Source organism: Pristis pectinata, chromosome 28, assembly GCF_009764475.1.
Source record: "Pristis pectinata isolate sPriPec2 chromosome 28, sPriPec2.1.pri, whole genome shotgun sequence".
Taxonomy (NCBI): domain Eukaryota; kingdom Metazoa; phylum Chordata; class Chondrichthyes; order Rhinopristiformes; family Pristidae; genus Pristis; species Pristis pectinata.
The window spans coordinates 23830819-23844027 of NC_067432.1; the positions used below are offsets into that span (position 1 = coordinate 23830819).

At 44.8% G+C, this 13209-nt stretch overlaps 1 protein-coding gene across 1 annotated transcript in view; it reads right to left on the minus strand.

Moving 5' to 3' along the window:
• The window catches only part of il16 (interleukin 16), an 81867-nt gene that overhangs the window by 19363 nt on the left and 49295 nt on the right, over nt 1-13209 (minus strand). Inside the window, exons 10-12 of the mRNA XM_052040665.1 lie at nt 10220-10352; nt 7564-7651; nt 4330-4811 (exon numbers count right to left, since the gene is read on the minus strand). Coding sequence (XP_051896625.1) covers nt 4330-4811; nt 7564-7651; nt 10220-10352 — 703 coding nt within the window. The remainder of the gene's footprint in view (nt 1-4329; nt 4812-7563; nt 7652-10219; nt 10353-13209) is intronic.

Below are 13209 nucleotides of genomic sequence, written 5' to 3' on the forward strand. Positions count from 1 at the left end.
GCCCATCACCTGGAAATTCAATAGTGCTTGAGGACCAAGGTTACCGCTGAATTCACATTATGTAGAATAAGGCCTTTCCTTCACACAGTCCACCAGCACAGAGCATGAGAAGGAAATCTGATCCTGCAGTGATACCCAAGATGGGGGTGAGGATTGTGGATCGGAAGAGAGGTTCAAGGCAAAGGCTGACAGTCTGCATTTGACTGGTGGGGGGTAGCGGATGCAATCAGGACTATTGACTGATAAACTGGAGAAGCTTGATTGCTGATTGAGAGGTTGGGAGGAGTTGGGTCGGGAAAGGTTTATGAGCCCAGATGGGGTCAGTCGTGTGGAAGGAGAATTCATAGATTCATGGAAATATACAGCACGGAATAAAAAGGTTGTTGCTCAACTAGCCTGAAGGCAGCTCTCCCAATTTGGGTGCAAGCATCCTGAAGTTTGTGAGAAGGACTTTGCAAGGTCAGAGAGTGGGGACCAAGATGCCTATCAAAATGAATCCCACTTGCCTGCATTTGATATTCCAATTGATATTTGATATTCCAATCGATATTTATTAGTCACGTACATCAAAACACACAGTGAAATACGTCTTTTTGCGTTACTGAGAATGTGCTGGGGGGCAGCTCGCAAGTTTCGCCACTCTTCTGGCGCCAACATAGCATGCCCGCAGCTCCTAACCTGTATGTCTTTGGAATGTGGGAGGAAACTGGAGCACCCGGAGGAAACCCACGCAGACACAGGGAGAACGTACAAACTCCTTACAGACAGCGGTGGGAATTGAACCCGGGTCACGAGCGCTGTAATAGCGTTACACTAACCGCTACACTACTGTGCCACCCAATCCCTCTAAATCATTGTGGGTAATGGGGGACTAGATGTAGAGCTGGCAAGTAAATAATTTAAAGGGGACCTCGTCGAGTTGGTTTCCAAGTGCCAGGCAGGGATCCACTTGTGGAACATCCCTTTAAGTCATGCAGAAGTAAGCCTCAGGCCCCTCCTGCAGAAGCAGGCTTCCAATGATAGACACCGTTCCTGCAAGAACAAAAATCCTAGAAGTGATTTCCCGATATGTATTGCACTTCCTCACACACCAGTGTGCACGTCCAAGGTCCTCTTGCATAACCCATGGAGCTATGGAAATCGGAACTTGATTATTAAGACCAGATTTTTGTTCCGATTTTACTTCTTATTGAAATTGGATCACATAATACTCAAGAACACGGTGTTTTGCAATCCAATTATGTAGGCAAAAATAAGGCTACCTGTCTTTGACCTCAGCTCTGGATTCAGAGACACGAGAGACTTCAGGTGCTGGAATCTTCAAACAATCTGCTGGAGGAAATCAGTGGGTCAACCAGTATCTGTTGGGGGAGGGAGAGGGGAGGAAAGGAAAAGGAGTCCTGATGCAGGATTTCGACCCAAAACATTGACAATTCCTTTCCTCCCACAGATGCTGCTCGACCTGCTGAGTTCCTCCAGCAGATTGTTTGTTGCTAAAGAATTTCCCCACTCTGTGATTCTGCAAAGTCTTCCTCACAAACTTTGGGATGCTTGCACCTAAATTGGGAGAGGTGTCTTCAGGGTAGCTGAGCAACAACCTTTTTATTAGGCTCATTCCATGAATCAATAGTCCATGAATAATGTTCTGTCTCTGGAAAATAAAATTGAAGAGCTCAGAGCAAGACTGCAGTACCAGAGGGACATCAGGGACTGTTGTGTACTTTGCTTCACAGAGACACGGCTCACCCCCAGCGCTCCGGGCACAGTGCTCCAGCTGAGGGCTTCACCATCCACTGCATGGACCGGACGGTGGCATCAGGTAAAGGCAGATGCGGCAGCGTTTGCTTCATGATCAACTCATCATGCTGCACAGACGTGGAGGTTCTGTCACTGGGAAGAACCGGGAATGCTTGGCAGTCAAATTTCGTCCATTTTATCTGCCAAGAGAGTTCTCCACCGTCATCCTGGGAGCGGTGTACATTCCACCCCTGGCAGACGTCAAGCTGCCACTGGAGGAGCTGAGAACTGTGATCAACAGTCACAAGACAGCACACCCTGATGCCTTCCCAATCATCACGGGGGACTTCAACCAGGCCAGCTTGAAGAAGTCTCTGACAAACTACCACCAACGTGTCACCTGCGGAACCAGAGGAGCAAACACACTCGATCACTGCTGCACCATCATCAAGAACGCTGACCGTGCCATCCTGCGCCCGGACTTTGGCAAGTCCGACCACCTGGCTGAACTTCTACTCTCGGCGTATTGGCAGAGACTGAGGACCGCAACACTGGCGGTGAGGACCACGAAGGTCTGGTCGAGGGAGGCGGAGGAGCGTTTACAGGACTGCTTTGAATCGGTGGACTGGACCACATTCAGGGATTCATCTTTGGATCTGAATGAATATGCCACGGCTGCCACCGACTTCATCAAGAGTGTATGCCGTCGAGAACATACTGACTTTTCCCAAGTGAATGAGGAGATTCGCAGTCTGCCAAGGGCTGGATCTGAGGTGTTCAAGACCGGCGATCCAGAACCCTACAAGAAGTCGGGATACGACTTGCAGAAGGCCATCGTGAGAGAGAAAAGGCAATTCCGTGTGAAGTTAAAGACACAATCAGATGCTCAACAGCTGTGGCAGGGTTTGTATGCCATTACTTCCTATGAGGTGAAACCTAACAGTGATGCTTCACTCCCTGATGAGCTCAATGCCTTATATGCATGCTTTGAAAAGGAGAATAACACTACACCTGTACGAACCCCCACAGCATCTGGCGATCCTGTGATCTCTGTCTTGGAGGCTGAGGTTAGAACATCCTCCAAAAGGATAAACCCTTGCAAGTTGTCAGGCCCCAATGGTGTACCTGGCTGGGTACTGAAAACCTGTGCCGACCAACTGGCTGGAGTGTTCAAGGACATCTTCAACCTCTCACTGCTGCAGTTGGAGGTTCCCACCTGCTTCAAAAGGGCAGCAATCATACAGGTGCCCAAGAAAAGCAGGGTGAGCTGCCTCGATGACTATCGCCCAGTAGCACTCATATCTACTGTGATGAAGGGCTTTGAGAGGTTGGTCATGGCTAGAATTAACTCCTGCCTCAGCAAGGACCTGGACCTACTGCAATTCGCCTACCGCCACAACAGGTCTACAGCAAACGCAATCTCACTGGTTCTCCACTTGGCTTTGGAGCACCTAGACAACAGCAAAACATACATCAGGCTGCTGTTTATCGATTACAGCTCAGTGTTCAACACCATCATCCCCTCAGTACTAATCAACAAGCTTCAAAACCTGGGCCTCTGTACCTCCCTCTGCAACTGGATCCTCAACTTCCTTATCGGGAGACCACAGTCAGTATGGATCGTAATAACATCTCCTCTTCTCTGACAATCAACACAGGCGCACCTCAAGGACGCGTGCTTAGCCCACTGCTCTACTGTCTCTACACTCATGACTGTGTGGGTGGGCACAGCTCAAACACCATCTATAAATTTGCTGATGACACCACTGTCGTTGGTAGAATCTCAGAGGGCGATGAGGAGGCATACAGGAGTGAGGTAGATCGGCTGGTTGAGTGGTGTCACAAAAACAACCTCGCACTCAGCAAGGAATTGATTGGAGTCTTCAGGAAGGGGAAATCGGAGAACACACACCAGTCCTCATTGAGGGATCAGCGGTGGACAGGGTGAGCAGCTTCAAGTTCCTGGGCATCAGCATCTCAGAGGATCTATCCTGGGCCCAACACTTCGATGCAATCGCAAAGAAGGCACACCAGTGACTACTTTGTTAGGAGTTTGAGGAGATTTGGTATAACACCAAAGACTCTTGCAAATTTCTACTGATCTATGGTGGAGAGCATTCTGACTGGTTGCATCACTGCCTGGTAATGGAGGCTCCAATGTGTAGGATGGAAAGAGGCTGCAGAGCGTTGTAGACTCAGCCAGCTCCATCATGGGAACAACCCTCCCCGCCATCGAGGACATCTTCAAGAGGCGGTGCCTCAAGAAGGCAACATCCATCATTAAGGACCCTCACCATCCGGGACATGCCCCCTTCACGTTACTACCACCAGGGAGGAGGTACAGGAGCCTGAAGACCCACACCCAACATTTCAGAAACAGCTTCTCCACCATCAGATTTCGGAACGGTCCATGAACCCATGAACACTACCTCGTTATTCCTCTTTTGCACTATTTATTTATTTTTGTAACTTACAGTAATTTTTATGTCTTGCAGTGTACTGCTGCCACAAAACAACAAATTTCACGACATATGTCAGTGATAATAAACCTGATTCTGATTCAATATTGCAACTGTTTGGACCTTGACTCACCTGACAGTGGCAAGTCTGAGACTGTCTATCTTTCCTTTTCGTGTGTGGATCTCCAATCACCTCTGAAACGCAGTGATCCTTCTGCTGGTAATTCTTGTTGCTCGTGGTCCTTGGCGGTGGAGTTGGTGGACGAATCCTCTTTGAATCATTATTGTTCCTATCAGTCATTTCTGATGTAAGCTTATCATTAAGTTTGATTAAATAAAAATCCTTATTGAGACCACCCAGTTGTTCATGCTCTTTCTCTGATGGCAACCCAATGGTGTCAGTCTGTGGGTTATCTGAACTAGGTACATCTGCCTGTAGGCTTTTGTTGTGATTTACATAGAAGAGGGTGCCAGAGTTAATGGCTGCACCATTAAAGTAACTGCTATCACTGCTGGAGCGTGTCATTGGCTTCAGAGCTTTTCTGGTGAAACTTCTGTCCATGCACTTTTCCCATGTCTTCTTTCTGTGCCAGCTTGCTTCGATTTTCCTCAAACCTTTAACAGAAAAGAGTTACAATCTTAATTAAGGCCTGTTTACCTGGAAGCACATAGAGTAAGCTCCCTGTACTTTACACTGAACTGTACACTGTGCACAAATCCTGATGCAGGGTTTCAACCAGAAACATCCACAGTTCCTTACCTCCCACAGTTGCTGCTCGAGCCATTAAGTTCCTCTAGCAGATTGTTCATTACTGTACAAAATCATTAGGTTTCTTCTTGATTACACTCAGGAATTAATGTCAGAAACATGGGGAGCTAAACCATAGGGTAATTTGCTTAATCATTTCAGATGCTGAGATTTCCTGAATGTCAGAAAAATAGTTAACTTTAGGGTTTGGAGATTTCCAGGGGTTGCACAGTCCTGACCTCCAGTGCTGTCTGTGTGGAGTTTGCAAGTTCGCTTGGTGTCCGTGTGGTTTCCCTCCTATGTTCCAGTTTTCTCCACATCCCAAAGACATGGGAGTTGGGAGGTTAGTTAGCTGCTGTAAGTTGCCCCTAGTGTTTAGGTGAGGGATAGAATCTGGTGGATGTCGATGGGAATATGGGGGAAATTTTAGATTAGTGTAAATGGGTGCCAGTTGGTTGATGCAGACTCAGTCAGCTGAGCAGCCTGTTTCCATGTAATATGACTCCACAAAGACTGATTAGACAGAAAAATGGTGGAGTTCGTCTGTATGTTAATGAACTGATAGAAATAAGCATACAGCAAATGATTACGAAAGCTAACAGACTGTTCTTATTTATTTCAAGGGGATTGAATACAAATGTAGGGCAGTTATGCTTCAATTACATAAAGCATTGGTGAGAGCACATCTGGAGTACTGTGTACAGTATTGGTCTCCTTATTTAAGGATGTGAATCTGTTGGAAGCAAGTCAGAGAAGATTTACCAGACCAATACCTGGAATTGGCAGGTTGTCTTTTGAGGAAAGTTTAGAAAGGCTACCATGAGAGGGGACTTGACTGAAACATATAAGCCCTGATGGTGGATGTGAAGAAGATGTTTCCTCTTGAGGGAGAATCCAGAACTACAGGTCACTGTATTATGAAGCAACTTGCATTTATGTAACAAATTACCACATCCTTTGGAAAAGTGGTTTATACCCAATAAAGCCAAATATTCCCAGATATTCTGGTTTTGTTTCAGATTTCCAGCATCTACAGAATTTTATTTTTATTGGCTGTAAACCACTTTGGAATCTCCAAAGGTTGTAATAAGTTGCCACATAGTGTGGTTGGTAGATGTGATAAAGCTGCCCAAGTTCAAATGCTCCCAGACCAAGGCTGGGTAACTACCAAAGTGCATAAAAGTAAGAAAATAGTGCTGGAGAAATTAGTGGCATTGAGAGCTGATAAACCCCCAGCACCAGATGATTTGCATCCCAGAGCACTAACAGAGGTAGGCTTGAAAATAGTGGATGCATCAGTTGTCATTTACCAGAGCTCCACAGATTATGGAAACATTCTTGCAAGTTGGAGGGTGGCAAATGTACCCCCACTATTTAAAAAAGGCAGAAGGAGAAATCAGGGGACTACAGTTCAGTTAGTGGTGTGGAAAACGCTTGAGGCTGTTAAAAAGGTTGAGATATCAGGATACCGTCAAAAAACTTCAACAGACTTAGACAAAGTCAATATGGATTTATGAAAGGGACATGTTTGACAAACCTACTGGAGTTTTTTGAGGATCAAACGGGTAGAATAGATAAGGACTTGTAGCGGTATACTGGGAATTTCAGGAAGCTTTTGATAACATCCCACATAACAAGTCAAAGTGCAAAAATTAAAGCACATGGTACAGGTGGCAATGTATTGTCATGGATTGAGATAAGATATTTATTTATTAGTCACATGTACATCAACACACACAGTGAAATGCATCTTTTGCATGGAGTGTTCTGGGGGCAGCCCGCAAGTGTCACCACGCTTCCGGCGCCAACGTAGCATGCCCACAACTTCCTAACCCGTACGTCTTTGGAATGCGGGAGGAAACCGGAGCACCCAGAGGAAACCCACGCAGACATGGGGAGAACGTACAAAATCCTTACAGACAGCGGCCAGAATTGAACCTAGGTCTCTGGCGCTGTAATGGTGTTACGCTAACTGCTACTCTACCATGCCTGACAGACAGGAAACAGAGAGTAGAAATAAGTGGGTCTGTTCAGTACAGTACTGCAGGGATCAGTGTTTGGGTTTCAACTGTTCTAAGTATGTACCAATGATTTGGGTGAGAGAACAAAATGTAATATTTCAATGTTTGGCAATGTCACGGAACTGAACTGAATTGTGAGCTGGACAGAAAGAGGCTTCAAGGTGAATAAGACAGATTGTGGAAACAGGCAAAAATATGGCAGATGCAGAAATAACATGGTACTTAAATGGTATTAGATTGGGAACTATTGTTGTGCAAAGAGACTTCTGCGTCCTCGTATACCAGTCAATGAAAACAAACGTGCAAGTGCAGCAGGAGACACAAGAGACTGCAGATGCTGGAATCTGAAGCAAAAAATAAACTGCTGGAGGAACTCAACAGGTCGGGCAGCATCTGTGGAGGGAAACGGACAGTTGACACTTTGCGTTGAGGCCCTTCACCTGCAGCAAGAGGGCAAGTGATATTTTCTCGCCACACTTGAATGCCCAGTTAGCAAACCCTTTTGGATGCAGTAGAGTTTCTAGGCCCAATCGTTTACTGTAAAGCATTGCAGAGATTTTAAGCGTTGTTTTTGTCTCAGATAACAAAAAGCCTTTACCTTGTACACTCCATTGATAACTGTCCCTATTAAACCTCGCACTTTCAACTGTTTGTAGAATTGCATCATTGAATTGCTGCTCAGAGATCTGTAATTACAAAGTGTTATTGTTCATATTTCAATAGAACATCAAAGAATATAGAAATAAATCCAGAGATTACACTGGAAAAACTATCACTCTTGTTGATTAGTGAGGACTTTACAGAAATATGAACATTCCATTTTAAAGAAACATACATATTGATTAAGACAGACACAAGAGACTGCAGATTCTGGAAGCTGGAGCAACAAACAATCTGCTGGAGGAACTCAGCGGATCAAGCAGCAACTGTGGGAGGACAGGAATTGTCGATATTTTGGGTCAAAACCCTGCATCAGGAGTGGAGAGCCAGTATAAAGAGGGGGTGGAATGGTGAGACAGGGGCCAGAGGAGATTGGTGGACCAGTGGGGGAGGGGAGTGGTTGAGGGGTGAAGGATGACGGGCAGATTGAGCCACGTAGGGGAGGGGGAGATGCAGGGGGACAGAGGCAGGCGGCTGATAAATGGAGACAGACAAAAAGAAAACAGGCAGATGAAGCCGGATGGGACAGGGGTGGGTGATGTTGGAGAAATCTGTGAGGGTGATAAGCATGATAATACATATAGACTCAGGTGCAACAACAAAAGCAGGGTAGGGAAGGTTGAGTAGCAGATGAATAGTAGTCTTTGGCCGTGCCCACCTTTAACTTTAAAATAAAACTTTCTTTCCCAGCCCCACTTTTGCACCTAATACCAACACCAATTTCCACCTTTATTGCTCGAGCACTAATCATTGGCCGACTGGAGAGCAGTGTGATCTTTCCCGCTGGATTTTTCTGTCCATTCTACACCACACAGGGGAAAAGGGTTAATCTATCCCAGTAAATCAACAATCAATTTTTTTATTTACTTTTGTAAGGTTCAGAAGCTTCAGAAAGGAGTTGTGTGAAGGTACCAGCAGAAAGCATCAGCTGACAGGATTCTGACGTGGATGTCATTGTGTCTGATTGAGGCCAGCTATGCTGGACAGAAATTGGTGTTGGCCTGAATTTCTGACACACCAAGTTCCAAGCTGGCATCATTAGCTCAGTAAACATCCCCCATAAAAGCCATGGTAATAACAGCAAAGGAAAGGTGGCATGTTACAGCCTTGGTCCATCATTGAGGTGAGTTTCAGCACAATAATGGCAGCTATGTTCCTAATATTTTGCTTCTTGCTACCTGAGGTTATGTCACAGTTATATCACATAGCTGGAGCCACAAAGTAACTGCACTGCCCCAATTCCAGCAGTGACTACAGAGCTTAAAATATTGCTGGAGAAGAAATATTTAACAGGACATTTGGCTCAGTCCAGCTGTAGACTTGGATTTCAACCCACAGTTAAGGCAGCAAATTGTTAAATACATTTCATCACCTACTGCCTAACCCATAACCTAGGCAGGGCCATTAAGATGGCAATGTGTTTGGATTCACAGCCTCATGCCTTCTATTGGCACTGAGTCTGCAGTGTGTACCATCTACCAACTGCTCTGCAATATCTTGCTAAAGCTCGACTGACAGTAGCTGCCAAACTTTACTTTCTGGAAGGACATGGGCAGCAGATGCGTGGGAACACCACCCCTCCAATTCACGTATCATCCTGACTGGAAAACATACCACACCATTCCTTCATTGTTGCTGGGTCTAAATCCCTGGAACTCCCTATCCAAAAGCAGCGGAGAAGAAAAGCAGCAATTGAAAATGGTGGCTCACTATATCCATCACAAGGGCAATTAGGGATGGTCAATAAACATTGGCCTTGGTAACAAAATATGCATATTCTGAGAATAAATTAAAAACTGAGGATTTAATAACTTGAGGGATTAGCTTGTATGAATACATTCAGTATTCCCTCATTTCTACATCAGATTGCTTCATTATGAGGGAATATATAAGGTAAAGTATAATACTTGTGAGACTGTGCTGGTTAGCAGTGTCAGACTTGGCACTATAATTTTATAGCCTTTTCTGACTCAAACTCCCCTTTAGCCAGTGTCTACTAAATTGCACTAAATTCTCACTAAATTGCAGTTCACATTCAAACTGCTACTGAATGTATTAAACCAACCTGTCACAAAATATAAAGCGCAAACTCCTCAGGAAGCTTTTTCATAGCCTCAGATAACCAGTGTCTGCAAAACTCCCTCACAAATGCTCTATTAATATAAGTCTAACCTTTTGCAAATCCCTCACTATCGTTGTTGAGGGGCAGTCTTCAGCTGACTTGTTCCTACTCTGAAACTCACTCAATCCCAATCTCAACCCATAGTTCTAATCCTTCCTTCCTAATCTCTCCCTCCTTGGTTCTGCATCCACTTTCCTCAATGCTGCATTTTAAAAACCTTACAACATTTTGATATGATAAGGCCATGGCAAGTTGTGATCAAAAAGAAAAATAAAATCCTGGGAGTTAATTTGAGTCTAAATCTCCAAATAGAAGTCCCATGGATTTGGGTGGAACTCTGGTCAATGGTTCAAAATTACACCACTGACTTCAGTCTACATTGCTCCCAGTCCTGCCAGATTCACGATGGTGAGTTAGGTTCAACTACGTCCCGCTGGTATCACCTGCACTGTATGAGATCAGACCATCTTACCACGGGATCCGGATGCCGGCTAATCACCAGATCATTTGGTCCAGGCCTACAGTGCTGGAGAAGAGCATAAGCTTCATTCAGAGTCAGATTGTGGACGTTGGTTGTATTAATTTTTAAAATGTGATCACCACACCTACAGCAGAAGATAAAATAGAATGAAAAAATGTCAGTTATTTAACTAAACAATAGTACATTCAACAGGCATCACAACTTGCTGTATGTACAAATGACTTGGATGAGAATATAGACGGGTGGGTTAGTAAGTTTGCAGATGATACAAAAATTGGTGGTGTTGTGGATAGTGTAGAAGATTGCCAAAGGATACAGCAGGATATAGATCAGTTGCAGATATGGGTGGTGAAATGGCTGATGGAGTTTAATCCGGCCATGTGTGAAGTGTTGCGCTTTGGGAGATCAAACGTAAAGAGACAGTACACCGTTAATGGCAGGACTCTTAACAGTGTTGATGTACAGAGGGATCTTGGGGTCCAAGTCCAAGCCCCTTGAAAGTGGCTGCACAAGTTGATAGGGTGGTAAAGAAGGTGTATGGCACGCTTGCCTTCATTAGTCAAGGCACTGAGTTCAAGAGTCAGGAAGTGATGTTGCAGCTTTATAAAACTCTGGTTAGGCCACATCTGGAGCACTCATTTTGGATGCCCCATTATAGGAATGAGGTGGAGGCTCTGGAGAGGGTGCAGGAGTGGTTGACCAGGATGCTGCCCAGATTAGAGGGCATGTACTATAAGGAGAGGTTGGACAACCTTGGGTTGTTTTCTCTGGAGCGGTGGAGGCTGAGGGGAGACCTGATAGAGGTTTATAAGATTATGAGAGGCATGGATACAGTAGACAGCTAGTATGGTTTTCCAAGGGTTGAAATGTCTAATACCAGAGGGCATGCAGTTCAAAGGAGATGTGCGAGGCAAATTATTTTACATAGACATTGGTGGGTGCCTGGAATGTGCTGCCTGGCGTGGTAGTGGAGGCAGATATGATAGAGGCATTTAAAAGGCTCTTAGGCACATGAATGTGCAGGGATATGGACATTGTGTAGGCAGAAGGGATTAGATTACTGATGTAATTACTCTGGCACAACATTGTGGGCTGAAGGGCCTGTTCCTGTGCTGTACTGTTCTATGTTCTATGTAATATGGCTCACTGAAACCAGGAGTGCAGACTGGAAGTCAAAGTAGCCACCAGTCGAGGCAGCTGCACGTGGTGGGTAGGGTGGCGTCAAGATAAGAGAGGGAGGGAATCCTGGACATCAGTGTCCCAATTCTAGTGTGTGGGGCCCCGTGTGCTTCAAAAATAATGCAACGCCTTCCTCTGGCCGAGCCTATTCAGCACATTCCAGTTTGGAACTAGTTGGACAATGACCACGTTCCACTAGGTTATGTTATTGGACCCCGATTTCCACCTTGAACGTGCACTACTGCAGGTCACAAGGCAGGGAATTGCACAATGCCCCTTATGATTTGGTTGGTCATTGATTTAAACAGTTAGCTCTACATTGGCTGAGCATGCAATCACACTATTTGCTCTACAGAACCATTCACGTCTATCCCACTGCACACTGCAATCAAGAAGTTGTTTTTGTTTTGTCAGTTTTCATGCAGGCAAACACAGGAGTTGATTTGTGCTCAGTAAGATCCCACCAATAATCAATAAGAATGACCATTTCATCTGTCTTCGCTGGTGTTGGCTTAAGGAGAAGTGTTGCCACAATCAAAGGAGAGCTTTTCAAATAGTGTTATTTGGTTTCATTTTTTAAATTAATGGCCAGCTGATCATAAAGTCCGATGCTCAATTTCCTGAATGCAATAGTCACATGGATGTAAAGTTTCTTTTAAAGCGCACTTCTGGAATGAAGAATCTCAAAATAAAAGGAAACATCTGCAAATAACAGCCCAGAAAGCAGTAGGTCTCTGTTCAGCCCTGCTGGTCCAATCTTAGGGAGCCACCTCTGTTCACTCCATCACAGTAAGGAGGGAATAGCAGATGAAGGCTGAATCATCAATACACTGGAATCAAATGAGCTAATCTTCCCCAATTTATTTTTGCAATTTTCTCCAATTTATTGCCACAGACCATACTCACTTAAATCTGGACAAATGCATCCTCTAACCCCTTCCATTCCAGGGTTTATGGTGAGGTGTCTACTTAAAACCTATCACCCAGCTACCTCTACCACCCCCCTCCCCCTGTGGGAATGTCTTCCTCTTAAAGCAGGCCTCACATGCTCTGAGTCCTGTCCCACTACCTTAATGAGAGGACGTGGGTGGTCAAGCAGAAGTGCAGTATATTTTTGATACATTGGAATTATTCCTTGGATATTTTATTTGTAAGTTAGCTTATTTTCATAAAAAGTGCATTTCAGTGAGTGAGTAAACATTTAACCCATGAACTTATTGAAATGCATCTCCACCATCCAGCTCCCCCTGTGGAGGGTATTGATAGTATAGTGATCATCCTATTCCATCCTATTCCAGTAGTTTGATGGTGCAGGGAACCACGCATACCATGGCCAATTCTCCAATTCTCTGACTGACATTACACTAGCAGCACAATGGCACAGCTGGTAGAGCCGCTGCCTCACATCACCAGAGACTCCAGTTCAATCCTGACTTGTGGAGTTTGTACAAGTGGTTAACTCCAGGTGCTCCGGTTTCCTCCCACATCCCACTATGATGTTTATGGTTCCACTGAGGTCCATTCTCCTCATGGTCATGGAAATCAATCCTTAAATTCTCCAAAAAAAGTGAACTAAGGACCACGGATGTTCTTTCCTGATGACATTTATATTATTTGAAGGAAACATTTTAAGAATAATCGCTCTACCTGATGTTGAATGTCTGCTCTGTTTTAAGGTATTTACCTTTGTTCCAGAAGTAGAAACTTCTACTCCAGGGATTTAAACAAAAACCAAGTCTGGCACCCCAGTGAGCAAGTGCTGCTCTGTTGAAAATGGCACCTTTTGTATAAGATCTACACGG